A 16,707-nucleotide genomic window follows, 5' to 3' on the forward strand; every position below is an offset into this window, starting at 1 on the left:
TTAGTCATTTTTACATTGCAGCAATTGAACTTATTGCGCTTTTTTTGTTTGATTTGTGAAAATGCAACTTCATCGCCGCAATGTTTGTTAACGGCTTTTTTGATCGCCACAGCAACTCATGAGCATTGACCACACGCGAGAAAGAGATAGCGCTATGGTGGGAAAAAGCACGGACGACGGCTGACAGCGATTGGCCGTCTGACGCACCAACACAACTAAACGTTCGACAGCCCCCTCAGGCGAGGGGTATGAGGCAGAGTCAGGGACGGGTAGCTCGAAACGCTGCTCGACAAATTTGCCGTAGGAGGGAAAAAGAAGGCCTGAGAAAATGCGCGAAAGGGCATGATTTCTTCCGTCGCTTTGCACAGGGGGTGGCTATTATAGTTTTGGCTGAAGTCTAGCGTATTTTTTTGCGTATTTTTTGACACAAAACGACGCAAAAAACTACGCAGAAAACTGCTCGAATTTGCGCAGCGGGAGGCATGATAAAATTCTCTGCACGCCTTGATTTCTTCCGTCGCTTTGCGCAGCGGGCGCCTTGTTTTTTTCCGTCGCTTTGCGCAGCGGGGTAGCCCCGACGAGGGGTGGACGTTCACACGACTTATGCACGACGTCGAAAATTTTATAGCATTGCCGGTTTTTGCGGGTTGGGATCGCCCTTTTTGTTGACGTTTTTCTGGCTCCCTTTGGTCGTGCGAAAAAAAGCATATTTTTTTAATTTTATTTTTCTCTCAAAATGTGCTCTCTTTTGCACAATTTAAAACAAAATAAATTAAATCAATCACAACCAGCGCGCCATCTATTGCAATGCTCGTCGTTTGTTCCGACTGGAGCTGTTTCCGCTTTCGGCTGTCAAGCACGGCTCAGAGTGACAGCGCCCATGACAGTTCCCGCTGTCACGTCAACAGCGGTCGGGCCGGGGCAGTGACAGCCGCTGTCATCGGGCCCAGCCGCCTCGCGTGGCAACCGTTTCCTGTTCTTTTACGAGAAATCGTCGTCGACGCACGTCGTGTTCGCGGTTGTTCAGTGAGGTAAATAGCGGTTTTGTCGTTCATTAAGAGGGCTACGGGGTGGCGTTCGACCGCTTAGCCGCTTCCGTTGAGGTCCCTTTTTGTTAGAACAGTGCGGTGTGGTGGATTTTGTGGAGAAATAGCGAAATTTCCACCCGAATTCGCAGGGTGTGTGTGTGTGTGAGCGTGTGCGTGCGTGGTTTGGATGCCGGGTGCTACCTTGGAGTGTGTGAACCGGACGGAAATGGGATCTTCGGTGGCCACTCGGAATATTGGCCAGAACACGACAACAACAATCAAATTACAGGCCACATTAAGGTCGTGCGACGGACGAAAGCTCACGCCATGCGACATACTGAGGCTACAGTGTGTGTGTGTGTGTATAGCTGGCATGTTTACAGTTGGAAGCTGGGACATGTGTTGAGAAATGTGTGTTGCCCCTATCAAAAAAGACCGTTCCCCCTGCCCGCCCCTAAAGAGCATCGATCAACACCCGGGCCCAAGCAGCAGCACACGCGACACGTACACGCACCTGTTTTGTCGCCCGCACCCACCCTCTCGGAACACCCCAACGGATCTTCTCCCTACGCCAACACACACACACACACACACACACACACACACACACACACACACTAGATCACTAATGTTGTACCTGTCTGCTTCCGTCTCTCTTTCCAGTGAGCTGCCAAAGTTCGAGTTCCAACCATGGTCCGTATCAGCGTGCTGGCCGATGCCCTCAAGTGCATCAACAACGCGGAGAAGCGCGGCAAGCGCCAGGTCCTCATCCGGCCGAACTCGAAGGTCGTGATCAAGTTCCTGACCGTCATGATGAAGCACGGCTACATCGGCGAGTTCGAGATCGTGGACGATCATCGCAGCGGCAAGGTTGTGGTCAATCTGACCGGTCGCCTGAACAAGGCCGGCATCATCTCGCCCCGGTTCGACGTCGCCCTCAACGATATCGAGCGGTGGACCAACAACCTGCTGCCCTCCCGTCAGTTTGGGTAGGTTTCTGTGCACACAGCAAGTTGAATCGATTTTAGCCCTCTTCACATCATACTTATGCCGCCGGTTTTGCTCCAATAGGCCGGCGGTGGTATAAGCTAGGGGGCGAGAGCAAACTCTCCACCGTTAATCCCGTACCGGCGAAACACTGCGCCAGCACGATTCAACGGAATGGAAACAGTTTTTTTTTTTTAGTACAGACGTCGAAGGCGTTTTCTAAGCGTCTCTGAATCCAAAAATAACGATCAAAATCTAGTAAGATCAACGGAAATTTCAAACGAAATATGAATTTAGAAACCGCTCTCCCGGGGGCCTTTTCATGTTAGGCTCTCAACACTCATTATGTTCGCTTCGGGTGACCGTTCCTACTCGAAGGAGCTCTACATTTGCATTTCATCTAATGGGTCTAATAGGGTGATAATCAACAAGTTGTTGTGCTCTCATTTTTGGGTCTTTTTTTACATGTTGTGTTGCTGAAGTGAAGGAATAAGGCGAGACGTTTATCAGGAAGCTTAGCTTGACTTATCATAAGGTTTCACCTCAAAATCTTTTTTAATCGACTATTTTGTTGTCGTTACATTATTTTTTTTTAAATCTATTCTTTATTGAAGAAAATCGATCACAATTTTGGTGATGCTCAATTAACATTGTAGTTGTTAGAGTCCAAAGTCGCAAAGTCGTAAATTTATGTATAAATGCGAGACGTTACGATTAATTTTCGATTAGCAAAGCAATTTATGCAATTAACGTTAGCGTACTTGCTAAGGCAGAAGAAACACAAGAAAAACCACACATTTTTTTACTTGATGTTTTGATAAATTTCAAATCATCATCTGCAATCCGGGACAAAGTATAACGTACAGTTAATCTCCATTTTCCTTATCTTAAGTATTTAATACATTTTGAAAAGTAACAGGGACAAGTGGTCAGTGCTGCAAAATGTCATGAGCATCACGGAGATGTTCACCATCGAAAACTAACTGACAAGCTGAGCTTAATGCCGTCACAAGCATAATAATGACTTTTTCTGGCTGTGCTAAGTGCCACTAGTTCATGTCACCAACACTCATGACTGAAACAAAGCTCAAATCAGCTCACCTAAACAACTGAGATGATCAAAGATGAGATCCAAACAGTTGGTGGATCAATCACATGCTTGGTGACATTTTTTGTAACACCCAGCTCTTGGTCATGACATTTTCGGTCGGTGTTTGGGACTCTCATTGTGTGGCTTGGGACCAGTCGCACACCCGCATATCGTCCTTGACTATCGTGATGATTACCAGATAGAAAATGTCACAACCAAGTGACTGGCCAAGAGTTGAGTGGTACAAAAATTGTCACCATGCAGGTGATGGTCACACCAAACGTAGAGCTCGTGACGCCGACATGATTTTGTGTCAGCCCAAATTTGTCATGACTATGTCAGTGACATTATACTGAACTGATCATAGTAAAAAAAATGACATAGTGACAGATCAATAGAATGGTCGTAAAAATGCCACCAAGCATGTATTGGTCACACCAATCGTTGTGTCACCTCAACACTATGTACGCCTTCAATCCAAACATTAAATGTCGCTGCACGCGTACCCAGTGGTGCAGTGATGGTGCCAAGCATTGGAGGCAATAGCAGTGCAATAAATCCACCTTTAATCACCATTCAACACCACGCCAACTGTGCTGATTGGTTTCAGCGGATTGGATACAATCAGTCTGACAAATTTTAATTTTTTTAAAAAAGAGCATTAAATAGATTGTATTAATCCTTATCGATCTCTCTCTTCTTCCCTTCTCTCCACGAACAGCTACGTCGTCCTGACTACCAGCGGTGGCATCATGGATCACGAGGAGGCCAGGAGGAAGCATCTGGGAGGAAAGATTCTGGGCTACTTCTTCTAGAGTACACCAGCAACAGCAACTCCCCCTACCCAGAAACAGCGCTTCATCTGCAAAAAAAAGAACACATACACACACACACACACAACAGAGACAGAGACATGAGAAACTGTGCGGTGGGTGGAGCGAGCTTGCGTGCGCGTGCCTAAAACCCGCTGGCTTCCACTTTACACTCCGGGTGTCGAGGAACTTATTTTAAGAAGTGCAAAAGTGGCTGAACGGCGCGCTGTGACTACTGGCGTTGCGCGTCAACAGCGGTGAGAAAGGTGGAGCGTTTGTTAACACAAAAGCTGGCAAATATAGAGAAAAGCGCATGTACCTACCACAATAATTTGCGTTTGGTAGTTCTAGGGCGCATGTTCAGGGTTTCTGCGATGCGATCCGATGCGATCCCGCCGGGTCACTAGTCTTTGAGTACGTAGAAAGCGTGAATATCACAAACCAAAAGGCAATTGCAGCATTTAAGAGTAGCACAATCCGTTCGTGCACTTTAGCGCCCGCTATCGGTATAAATATTTTAGTGCTACAAACCCGATTGACTCCAGAATTGGAATTAGCTTGAATAAGAAGTTCTGAAATGAGAAGTTTTAGGAGCGAATTCAGCGAATCTCCATGAGAATGGATTATTTGCGCCTGTCAATACGTAGCATCATTGGATCCAAGCGTCTATTCTTATGGAGATAACGAAGCCGACTCCAATTTAGAAGCCAATTCCGATTCCGAAGCCAATTCTGATTCCGAAGCCAATTCTGATTCCGAAGCCAATTCTGATTTTGGAGCCAATTCCGATTTCGAAAGCGATTATGATCTTCTTCGAAACTTCGAATCTAGCCTATTCCGACGAAAACTTCATTTTCCTATCACTATTGGGGACTGGCTGGGTCGTCCGTTTCCATGTGTACTACATGGCCAGGCCACCCAGCAGCCCGGCGAGCTGGATACGCTGCACGACAGTAAGGCCGCCATACATCTCGTACAGCTCGTCATTATGACGGCTCCTCCATTGTCCTTCCACACACATACGGGGCCAAGGATCCTTCTGAGCATCAGATTTAGACAGTGTCCATGTCTCAGAGGCGTATGTGAGTACAGGTGCTATACAGTCCCAGCTTCGTCCGTCGCGACAGGTTTTTTGAGCTGAACTAATTTCTCAGGCTGTAGAATAATGACCGGTTGGCAGCCAGCATCCTTGCGCGCAACTCAGCTTCCATGCTGTTGTCGTTGCTGACCTTTGACCCAAGATAGGTGAATTGTGGGACGACTTCAAAAGTGCGTTCACCTATCTGTACGTCACGCCTACGTAAGATTAGATTATTCATTGGTAACTGATGTTGCCACCATCAGTTTGGTCTTTGCCTCGTTTATCTGCAATCCTAGGTTCTCTGCTGCCTGCTCGATCCCTTGGTAGGCTTCTGCTACATAGGAGGGCCGTAGACCAATGATGTCTATATCATCAGCGTATGCCAGGATCTGGGTTGGCTTTGACCATCTTCTGGTCCCGAAGTCTCCACCCTCGAGTCCCGGATGGGATCCCTCTCTAGAAAAAGGCCCTGAGTGTATTCCATCCACCTTCGTCTGGTAAGTCTAGTTGGTTTTAGCCATCCTAACTAGCCTTTATCAAGGTGGTCGGGATTCCAAAAGAGCTGCTAGCGTCGTGTAGTTTTACCCTGGCTAAGCTATCATATGCGGCTTTGAAGTCAATGAAGAGGTGGTAGGTGTCGTGTCTGTATTCTGCCATCTTCTCCAAGATCTTTGATAGTTACCGACTATCTGTTCGACGTGCAGGACAAGACGATCCTGAAGGATCAGGGAGAGTATGATACAGGCTTGGGCAATTCGGCTCATTTTGCTGAACGTGAACGTACTAGTTCTTTCATTAAGATGAACTGAACGCGAATCACGATTCATTCGTTCATTTCAGTGGAAAAAAATATGGTAAATTGTTTCATTTTGCAAGAAGAACATATTGCATCTTGAGCATAGCATATTAGCATGTTGCATCTTGAAAATTATTAGGCAGACCAGGAGGATCTTTATTACGATTGGTGTAGGATGTTCTTTTCATGAACGTCCTGATATTACGGTTCACGTTCATATTTGTATTGGAGAAAATGAATGACCTAGCTTACCAGGACGTTCCTCATTTCGACGGGTATGACTTTATTTACATGACCAACTCAGTACATTTTGATTTATAAAGAATCGATGAGCGTAGGTCGTTCGTTCTTTAGGATGAAATGAAAGAATCGTACAGTTCTGGTTCTTGGGACACACCTCTAGTATAAGCATATACAGGAGGTATTGAACGCCGTAATAGCAGCAGGCGACGAACCCCTTGCATAGCAGATAACAACAAAAAAAAGAAATTAATCCAGTTTTGATAATTCTTCAAATATTTTATTTTCTTCTGGTTTTTTTCCTCCCTTTCCGCTTTACCCCTACTTCCATTGCCGCGCTTTTTAAGTCACCACTGTATTTTCCCATTTGACTTTCTTCCTCATGCATGCACGCCTCCTCTGGTCCACTGACCCATTACGATCGACACGCGTGTCCTTCGGTAGCACCTCCGGCGCAACTCCGGAGGATCGTGTTGGTGCGTGTGTGTGTGTGTGCGTTTATCTCTAATCCACACACATACACACCCACACGTGTGCACTATTCTGTTGGGCCGTATAAAGTATATCCGTTTTTTTTTTTTTGTTCGCCTTCTCTCTTCTGGGCCTAATCCCGTCCAGTGTTGATTACTGCTTCACTGCTCTAACCGCATCCTTTTTTTTTTGTTCTTCCAGCTTAAAGCGACCACCCACACCCTTAACATAGACATACACACACACACACGCCCGCTGGCGTGTGCACGGGTGCGGCCGTGCCTTGTATGTTGGGTGTGCGTGTGTGTTAAATATTTTCTTCTACAATTTTAATACACGGTCCTATTTTGCTTCACATGCTCTCTCCTCCCCATCCACTGCTACTACTACTACACCCGCTTCCCCCCCCCCCCCCCCCCCCCCCCCAAAAAAAGGTGCATCATTTTGCACTCTTTTTGCTCAAGTTTTTTTTTGAATTTCCCACACACACACGCACACACACACAACGCTCTATGATTCTATCACTCTAAATAACGCCTCTTGTTGCTGCTTCGGTTCGTCTCGCGAATCGCTACGTGTTGTATATATCGTGAGTGTGGGTGCGTCGTGTGTGTGTGTGTGGGGGGTCGTTTATTAGTGTCCTTGTGGAGGGGGTGTGTGTGGGTGTGTTGCTCACTATCATTTTTATTTTTCTTATTTATAATTTTTATCTTCTCGGGTTTCCTCCCATCCCGTGTCTCTTCAATGTGTGTGTTACAGCACCGTCCTAGTTGTTTCTCTCTCCCCTCTCCCTTCGTTTCTCTTCTTTATACAAATACAATGCGTTGTGGGTGTGTACGGGGGGGGGATGGTTTCTACTGCCAATCGTCCATAGACCGGTGCCACCGTTATGGGGGCACTTTTTGATGAACGCTTTGTAGAACGAAAGCACACCAGTTTTATGTTTTTTAATATCTCTTTTTTTGTCAATGTCCCTCCTCTTCTCCTTTCCCCAGCAGCAGCTTCCGTGCTAGATGCACTTTTTGGATTAGGGGAAAAAGGAGTTAAATAAATCCTGTTTTCTCTCTCGCTAGACGACGTTGTGTTTAAACGTGTTTCGTTTACATTTTATTCCCACTTCTGCTCTCTAGAGCGAGCGATGGGAGAGTTTCATTTGGGTTCGTTCTCTCTCCTTCTCCTCCTTGAAAGTGTTTTTTTTTCTTTATATTATCCTCTCTCTCTCTCTCTCTCTCTCTCTCTCTCTCTCTCTCTCTCTCTCTCTCTCTCTCTCTTCACTACTAGTAACACACCACCACCGTCCGCCTTCGTTTGGTCTGCTCTATGTGTGTTTTATTTTTTTTTATATTTATTTGCATATTAGTTTTACCTTTTTTGTTTGTGTTCTCTTGTTTGTTTGTTTTTTACATTTGCACACCGATTTGCGCCTTTCTTTCTGTCCGCTCACTTGCGCGCGCTAGTATTTTGAAGTAAATCTTACTTAACATTAATGCCCTTTTTTCCCCCTCATGCATGCCTCATCCATTGTAACGCTCCGTAACGCTACTGTAAAGTGTCGCCCCGTACATGCTACTATTGGTATGTTTTGCTGCGCTTTAAGTTGTTTGTTTTTTTTTTTTAATCGTCGGCCTCCATCGTCCTTTTGCCGTTTTGCGTTTTGCTCGTTTTACTTCTTTGGGTTTTGTTTTGTGTGAAGTTTTCCCTTAAATAGTAAAACTTTCACCTGCCTCACTGTTTGCACCTTTGTGCCACTTCTGTGTGTGTTTCAGTCCGAGACCGAGGCGGGGGAGTTTGTTGCTACACCCACTGGTTGATTTACTTCTCTTTTTTTTTTTCCTCACTTTTTCTCTCTCTCGTCTGATTCTTCGTTTTGTTTTGGCTGCTGCAAAGTGCCTTAATTTAATTTAATTTAAAAAAAGGCGTCCATCCTCTTGCCATTCCTCGTGCTCGACCGGCTTGCCATTGCCGCCGGAGAAAACCTTCCAATCACTTTTGTGTAAATGGCTGCGTTTTTTCTCTCTCGCTCTCTCTCTCTCTCTCTCTCTCTCGTCTTTTACTTTTGATTTAATTTCCCCGTTACAAATCCTTCCCTCAGATGCAGACACGCGCACGTACAAACGCATCCGTGATCCAATTTGTCCTCCCTCACACACTCACACACACACACATGCACTCTCGGGTGGTAGAGATATGGAGATATGGTAGGGTGTATGTGCGTGCCCCTTCTTTTGCAATTCGAGATCCTTTTTCAGCTTTCGCGTGTCCTTCCTTTGGTATTGGCTCTACTTGGGTGTAGGTGCTCGTCGCCTTGAGAGTCATCGTGGGTACCCGTTGAGAAAACAAAAAGAATGTGTTGCATCGGTCAGTAACCGTGCGTCTCCTTTTTTTTTGGGCTCAAAACAACACAACCAAGTGGAAACAAAAAGGCAGTTTTGGGCACGAGAAGAGGGTTGAGGCTAAAAGAAAGAAAAATAGAAAACAATAATAATAACAATATATAATAATAATAATAATAATAATAATAATGATACAAAAGAAGACAAATCAAACAAAGCAAAATAATAATAATAATAATAATAATAATAATAATAATAATAATAAAATAAAACCAAAAAATAACAAACAAAAGTTTTGAATATAATGTTTTTTCTGCTCTTCATTACTTTATTTTTATGTAAAACTGTTCTGTTTCGTTCTTGTCTGTATGTGTGTGTGTATGTGTGGATGTTCGATTTGTTAAATGTTCTTGTTTTTGTTTTTTTCGTGTGTTTTCTTTTCTCTACTTCATGTTTTGTTTTTGTTTTCCTTTCTTCTGTTCGTGTCTATGTGTTGCTTTGTTGTGTTTTGATCATTATTTGCTTCCTTTCTGTTGTTGTTGTTGTTGTTGTTGTAAGATTGTGTGTTTTTCTGCATTGTTTCGTATATTTTTTCTGCTTCTTCCTCGTTACTTCAGCTTTTTTTTGTTCTTCTTCTCTCTATTGTTGTATGTTTTGTTTTAACCTTGCTGAACCTAACTTGCTTTTCGATTTTGGGTTTATTGCTCTGCACACAGAGGCACAGAGAGATCTTTGCGCTTCCCACACACACACACATGCACACAGATACACACTCACACATTCATACCCCCTTGCTGCTCAATACTAAGCAAAATATCGTTTTCTCTCTCTCTCTTTCTCTCTGTCTATTTCCCCTACTCTCTCTCTCTCTCTCTCTCTCTCTCTCTCTCTCTCTCTTTCACAACATACGCTAGCGAAAAGGAAACCGCTGTGGAAGAGATTTTAGTAGTAAATTCTTCGCTAAAGAGTTTCTTTTGCACGTGCACCCTCCCCTCCCCCCCCCCCCGTGCCTCTTGTCGGCGGGAAACCTTTTCTAACCCCTCCCCTTTTTTTTGCTTGCTGCAAGAACAAAAACAAAAACAAAAGCAAGAACAGATCAATTCTACAACACCCTCCCCCCCTCCAGTCCCCTTTCGCGCATCTTGGGGTCGCCTTTCCCTCCCCGCCCGTTTCGATTACGTATTTTTGATGATCCTGTTGTGTTTTTCTTGCTCCTCTGTACACACGCACACTCGCACACACGCTCATTCCACTGTACAAGCACACACACACACACGCACACGCACACTCATACCGTGTTTCGTTCACACACGCAAAATATTTTGTTGTTTATTGTTTGTTTTATTCTAATTTTCTTCTGCCGCGGCGCGCTTTACCCGCCTCCCCCCCCCGCTTTTTTCGTTTATTTTATACAGAAATTAAAAAATAATAATTATTACAATGAAAAACTGACTATCGAATAAATAATATTTAATTGTAATTAAAAACGAAATAGAATTAAATTAAGCTACACCGTTTGCTAGTACAGCGGACTCATGGGCGCGCGCGCGCACACACACACGAGTGGCTCGTTTCGTTTAGTCTTCCCTTTTTCCTGCTGCCGCCATTAAATGTTACTGTTAATAGTGTAATAGCTACCTTGCCGGAACAATCCCGTTTCCCACCGTCGTCGTCACCGTCGTCGTCGTCGTCCTCCCCTCCCTTCCCTAATTCTTTTGCTACCGCGCGGAGTATTATGTTGCTTATTCTTCTTCTTCTTCTTCTTCCTCTTCTTCTTTACTCCCTTCCTCCCCCGTCTTGTGTTTGTGTGTGTGTGTGTGTGTGTGTGATTTTCTTTTCAACGTGTGTTACACTGCACGAACAGTGGGGTTCGTCGTCTACTCGGACACTTCATACTGTGCAGGACGTAAGAGGCACTAAAAGAAAAAGGTGTATGTGTGTATGTGTGTGTTCGTTGGTAAGTTTCGAAAATCCCCCCCCCCCTCCCCCCACGATGGGTGGGTACACTACCCTGCTCCCCGAGGCACAGCGTCCGAGTTGAAGAAAAAAAAAAGGTTCGTCGCTTACGATATTAGCGCAGCAGTCTTTCGTATTTATTTAAAGCACAAACACACACACACACACACTCACAAAATTGACCGTTTCGTTTTGGCTTGCAGAAATAGACGAAGCCGAAATAGTTGTATTAAATGAAAAGCTCCCATGCCCAAACATCCGCGCCTGTTCTCGCTCTCTCTCTCTCTCTCTCTCTCTCTATCTGCCCCGTCCTCCCGTAAATGCGTGCTTGAATGTCTCGCAGCAGAGGAAAACCACTGTTGCCGTTTTTTGCACAGGGCATGTAAAAATTAAACTATTTTCCTACCGTTGAGAGCAAAGCGGAGAGCCGCGCCTCCGGGGGGGGGGGGGGGCTTGTGCTGCTGTGACGCTTTTCATCCATTTTTTTGTTTTTTTTTGGCATACTTTGGAATGTGCTTGTGGATCGGTGCTCTGGCCAAGCGGAAAGAAGGGGCAATCCAAATTAGAATATCGCCCCCCCCCTCCCCTTCTACATAAATCGGGACGAAAAGACGAAACATAAGAAATGGATTGGCAAAACTGGGGGACGAATGTACACAAGTCCTGCTTGTTGTGGTGTCCGCTTTTTCTATCACCATTTGTTGTGCCACACACACATACACAGACACACACACACACACACACACCGGTTCGACATCACCTTTTTGTTTGTGCGCATTGGGGGGGGGGTCGTGGGGAAAGAGTGCCCTTCAGCTATTTGGCACACGATGGAAACTTGTAATTCCAATTGGAAACTGCAAATGGGAAAACGGGGCTCGTGTGGTGCAGCAGTTTGTGTGTGTGTGTGTGTGTGTGTGTGTGTGTGTGTGTGTGTGTGTGTGTGTGTGTGTGTGTGTGTGTGTGTGTGTGTGTGTGTGTGTGTGTGTGTGTGTGTGTGTGTGTGTGTGTGTGTGCTTCCGCCACACCACCACGCGAATCAATAAATGCAATAAATCTCTTTTGACGTCAGCCCTGTCAGCGTGGGTTGCGCTTTCCAGCCAAGGGTACCTTTCCATTGGTTTTTGTTCTGTGTGTGCGTGTACGTGAGAGTGTGTCTGTGTTTTTTTACTGTGTAGGTGGGTGAGTACGTTTAAAGCGTATGGTCCCAGGGATTGAACAACAATCAAACTAATCAATATCGAAAACTAAAGCATAGATAACTATTTGACTTTTTTTTTTTTTCTACATTTCCGCTTTTCCTTTTCTCACTCTCTATCTCTATCCTTTTCTCTCAATTGGCTTTTTAAATGCAAAACTGCACCTTTTGTTTCTTTTTGTGTGTGTTTTGGTTGGTCGTTTCAGGGGAAAGGAAGGAGAAAAAAGAAGAGTTTTGTGCTTGCGCTCCCTCTCCAACAACCCTCGCGTCCATTGCTGCTTTGAAGTCTCATTTTCGTACCAGTGTATATGTGTGTGTGTGTGTAAGGGGGAGGGGGGAGTTGGATCAGATGACGTCGTCGTATGCACGTCAACGTGTTTGCTATCTATCTCTCTCTCTCTCTTCTGCTACTGAAAAGGATCACATCGTGCCGTTTTTTTGTGTGTGTTTCGCGCGTGTTCTCGTAGAACCCGCTCGCTTCTTATGCTCTAACCCTCTTTCTCTCTATATCTCTCTCTCCCTCTCTCTTGCACTATACTAGTCGTCGTCCACGATCACGATCAGTGGAGTCGTCACGGCCGAAGGATGGGGGCTGCTGTTGCCTGTTGTCGCACCGACTACCACCAACGAGCCGCCGGCCGCCGACTATCATCGGGACTGGCAGGTGTCCTCCTTTTTGTGCAGATCGAGCGTGTTCGCCCGCCGGTCGAGGGTGGTCGCCCGCCCGGCCCGGGCGTGCCACCGCCGCCGCCACCGCCGCCCATCACCACGAGCGGTCCGTTCGTGGGCGTGGAGGCGCCACTGTGCGACGCCACCTTCATCGGGCCGGGTGTGCCGCCGGACGAGCCGGGCGGCGGCGGCCCGACACCGGGCGGCCCACCACCGCTGCCCGGTGGTGCTGCACCCGGTGGCAGCCGGTGGTGCGGCGGCGGCGGCCCTTGCTGTTGCTGCTGCTGTCCCTGCTGTCCCTGCTGTCCCTGCTGTCCCTGCTGCTGCTGCTGCTGCTGGGGCGGCGGTACCGGGCTCGGCTCCTTGCCGCGGAAGTGCACCGCCGACTGGGCGGCGTACAGCAGGGACGCCTTCGCCTCCTCCGCCCGGTACGCGTCCATCAGCGGGTTGTAGCGGAGCGGGTGGTGCAGCTGCGCGTAGTCCCGGAACGGGTCGGGGCCCCACGAGCCGTGCGGCGGGAAGTGCCCCGGCAGCCCGATCGACGGCGGCAGCATCGAGCGGGACAGGTGGCCCCCGGGCAGCATGTGGGCGGCCGGGTGCCGCCCGGCCATGTACGGGTGCGGCATCATCGACGGGTGGTAGCGGGGGTCGCCGCTGGCGGCGGCAGCCGCCGCCGCCGCCGCCGCGTGGCTCCGCAGCAGCAGCTCCTCCTCCTTGCGCGGCTCCTCCTTGATCCGGATGTCCAGCTCGGTGCCGTTGCGCAGCGGCGACCGGTCCCGGTTGATGGAGGAGACGGCGGCGGCTGCCGCCGCTGCCGCCGCCGCCGCCGCCGCGGCCGCCTTCGACTCGCGCTGCTGCTGGTGCAGCATCCGCTCCCGCTCCATCTCGCGCCGCTCCATGTCGCGCCGCTCCTTCTCCTTGCGCTCCCGCTCGCGCTCGCGCTCCCGCTCCCGCTCGCGCTCCTGCTGCTCCTTGCGCAGCTTTTCCTCGCGCTCGCGCTCCCGCTGCTTCTCGCGCTCCTCCCGCTCCCGGCGCTGGCGCTCCCGCTCCCGCTCCTCGCGCTCCCGCTGCCGCTCGCGCTCCTCCGCCTCCCGGCGGGCCGTTTCCGCGGCCAGGCCGCCCGGGTCCTGCTTGATCGGGGGCCACGCACCGCCGCCCGCCGGTTGCGGCCCGGGCGGAAAGCTGCTCACGCTGCGCGGCAGTGCACTGGAAAGAGAGAGAGAGAGGGGGGGGGGGGTGGGGTCATTGTACAGCTGTGGCAGGAAGGTGAGCTACCAAGCAAGCGCACTACTAGCTTACCTGCGCCACGGGTCGTGCAGCGAGCCCGGCATCTGCGAACCCATCGGGAGGTCCCGGGTGAAGGGCGACAGGCCGCTGAACGGTGAGCCGCCGTACGGCGAGGCGTACCGGCCGAACGGTGAGACACCTGGAAAGCAAGAGCACGAGAGCGCGTTAGAGGAGGCACCGCGGAAGGGGGCCGGCTGCACCTTACCTATATGACTAGCCGGGGAGCTCATGAAGCTGGGCGGCAGCGGGGTCGACTCGTACGGACCCGGCCGCCCGGGAAGGCCTGCTGGTGGGAAGGTGGACGAGGGCAGATCGTGCGGGCGGACCAGGCCGGCTGCTGCGGCTGCCGCCGCCGCCGACGGCGGGTACATGTGGGACGGGGGCCGCAGCATCTCCGACGCCGTCTTGATCGAGGCCGCCTTGTCCGGGTTCTGCTTCGCCTGGTGATGGTAGATTTCCCACGCGATACGCACGTGCATCGCGTTCCACTTGCCCGTTTTCTGTGCACGCGGGTAAGAGAGAGAGAGGGAGAGAGAGAGAAACCATTTTGTTAGTAACCAAAAGGTACGCTCCTTGGGCTTTCCCGTTTTGCACGGTTGTCTCCTTGTGTCATCTGTTGCATCTTTATTGGATGGTCGAGGGGGGATGATTTTGTGTGAGGGGGGGGGGGGGGGGGGGGAGGCTTACCTTTTTGTTCGGATCGACCGGTGGCGTCTGTTGCTGCTGGTTTTTGTTTTTGGTTTAGAACAGTGTTGTTGTTGTTGTTGGGTGTTGTGGTTGATAATGAAGAGCAGTGATGATGATGATGATGATTGATGATGATGATGAGCAGTGATCGTGATGGTGGGTTGTTGGGATGAACAAACAACACGAAACGAGAAAAAAGAAAAGAAAAATGGCCGAATGAGTAAAAGCGAATAATGTGAAATGAGAAGGTTTGCGGTTGGGGGGCGTGTAGGGGCACACAAAAAAAAACAAATAATACATAATGTAATAAAATGGGGCGGATACGAACTGGGTTGGAATGGAGTTTGCCAAGTGAGACAGACTTTTGGTACACTGTGGAGAGATTCGCTTTTTCCCCCCTTTGCCTAGACATGGTTCAACATTCTTAGACTTCCTAGACTACGGTTCAGGCTATTTAACAAGAATAGCTCCAGGACCTTCATGGATTCGCTATTAGAGCTAGTTCCACAGCAGGAGAGCAAAGTTAGGATACGATACTAAACTAGCACAGGCTAAAGAATAGCTGTAGGACCTTCATCGTGTAAGGACCGGTTCAGAATTCATGGTCATGGACCGGAATACGTTACAGAATAGTTGTAGGACCGATTCCAAACTCCACTGGTTCCAAAATTAGAACAAATTTATGCACCAGCATAAGTTCAAGAATAATTCTAGAACCATTACCGGATCACATGGATAGGTTCCAGAGCAAAGACTGGCTTAGGATTCGTTCTGGGACTGGTTCAAGCATCAAGTCCAGAACACAAAACAGTTTTCAGTTCAATTCTAGTAACAGGCAAGCTTCAAGAATAGTTGTAGAAACAACCATGGGCTCCAGATCGGGTACTAGATCTAATGAAATAATTCCAGATCCAGTGCAAGTATGAGGAGCAAACACCTACCCTTCGTTCTTGTTCTACTCGTTATGCGAGAACATCGTAATCAGTTCTAGAATCGCTATTCAAGGAAATTACTCCCGGAATGGACACGTGTCTCAGAATTCAGGGATTCCATTAGCCCTGCAATTTGTGTTCCTACTCAACTAAGTCTGCTGTCTACGACAATGGATTCTTGCCAGAGAGATCTTATTTCCTACCCAATCTTGTCTGAAGCGTGTGGATAGACATTCAGACTCCTACAAAAAGGGCTCTACAAGCCACAAGAACACAAGAACAAGAGAACATCGCCATCAGTTCTAGAAGCGATATTCATTCCGGATATTCATACATTTCTACTCCAACCAAAGGAGCTCCAAGAGTCACAAGACAACTGCAATAGAGTTTGAATTGTGGACTGTCCCAATATAACAAATGCCTTCGATAGTTTGTATCAGAGACATCAGATTGGGGATCAAATCCTGCACAGGTTCAAGAATAGTTCTAGGACCATTATGGTTTCCTACGGATAGGTTGCAGAGCAAAGGCTGAATCAGGATCTGTTCCGGAACAGGTTTCAGAACCAAAACAGGCTTCAGCTTCATTCTGGTAACAAGCAAGCTTCAAGAATAGTTGTAGAAACAACCATGGGCTCCAGAACGGGTACTAGATCCAATGAACTAATTCCAGATCCAGTGCAAGTATGAGGAGCAAACACCTACCCTTCGTTCTTGTTCTACTCGTTATGCGAGAACATCGTAATCAATTCTATTGGACACGTGTCTCAGAATTCAGGGATTCTATCAGCCCTGCAATCTGTGCTCCTACTCTACTAAGTCTGATGTCGACAACATTGGATTCTTGCCAATGTATGTGGTCGAAGAGATCTTATTTCCTGTCCAATCTTTTCTAAAGCTTACGAATAGACATTAAGACTCCTACAAAATGGGCTCCAAAAGCCACCAGACTCCTCAGAAATCCGGGACTTCATTAGCCCTGCAATCTGTGTTCCTACTCTACTAAGTCTGCTGTCTACAAGATTTGATTTTGCATGGTGCAGTAACTAAGCGTTGAGACTGGGAAGCTTGCCAATGTCTGAGGTCGCAGAGATCGTATTTCCTGTTCTATCGTGTCTAAGGGATTAAACTTGCGGATAGGCAT

The 16,707-nt window shown here is 48.0% G+C and overlaps 2 protein-coding genes across 6 annotated transcripts in view; one reads left to right on the top strand and one right to left on the bottom strand.

The window, feature by feature from the left end:
• Nucleotides 1-917: 917 nt before the first annotated feature.
• LOC121596012 (40S ribosomal protein S15Aa) lies at nucleotides 918-4,245 on the top strand. Its single transcript, XM_041920574.1, has 3 exons — nucleotides 918-1,031; nucleotides 1,692-2,017; nucleotides 3,827-4,245. Exons 2-3 carry the CDS (start codon nucleotides 1,719-1,721, stop codon nucleotides 3,918-3,920), a joined length of 393 nt encoding a protein of 130 aa, XP_041776508.1. The 5' UTR covers nucleotides 918-1,031; nucleotides 1,692-1,718; the 3' UTR covers nucleotides 3,921-4,245.
• A 5,238-nt stretch (nucleotides 4,246-9,483) lies between these two features.
• Nucleotides 9,484-16,707, bottom strand: part of LOC121598297 (mucin-19) — a 96,589-nt gene continuing 89,365 nt past the window's right edge. For 3 of the 5 annotated variants that reach the window (XM_041925054.1, XM_041924968.1, XM_041925326.1), the window contains 4 exons: nucleotides 14,633-14,668; nucleotides 14,151-14,445; nucleotides 13,958-14,084; nucleotides 9,484-13,864 (listed from right to left, as the gene is read on the bottom strand). In XM_041925054.1, coding sequence (XP_041780988.1) covers nucleotides 12,607-13,864; nucleotides 13,958-14,084; nucleotides 14,151-14,445; nucleotides 14,633-14,668 — 1,716 coding nt within the window. In that variant the 3' untranslated portion in view covers nucleotides 9,484-12,606. The remainder of the gene's footprint in view (nucleotides 13,865-13,957; nucleotides 14,085-14,150; nucleotides 14,446-14,632; nucleotides 14,669-16,707) is intronic. The other 2 variants (XM_041925147.1, XM_041925241.1) reach the window with 2 other exon arrangements.

Source organism: Anopheles merus, chromosome X, assembly GCF_017562075.2.
Source record: "Anopheles merus strain MAF chromosome X, AmerM5.1, whole genome shotgun sequence".
Taxonomy (NCBI): domain Eukaryota; kingdom Metazoa; phylum Arthropoda; class Insecta; order Diptera; family Culicidae; genus Anopheles; species Anopheles merus.

Coding starts and splice junctions, on each gene's coding strand:
- LOC121596012 (XM_041920574.1), top strand. CDS start 1,719: ATGGTCCGTATCAGCGTGCTGGCCGATGCCCTCAAGTGCATCAACAAC. Junction 2,018..3,826: donor CTGCCCTCCCGTCAGTTTGG/GTAGGTTTCTGT, acceptor CTCCACGAACAG/CTACGTCGTCCTGACTACCA.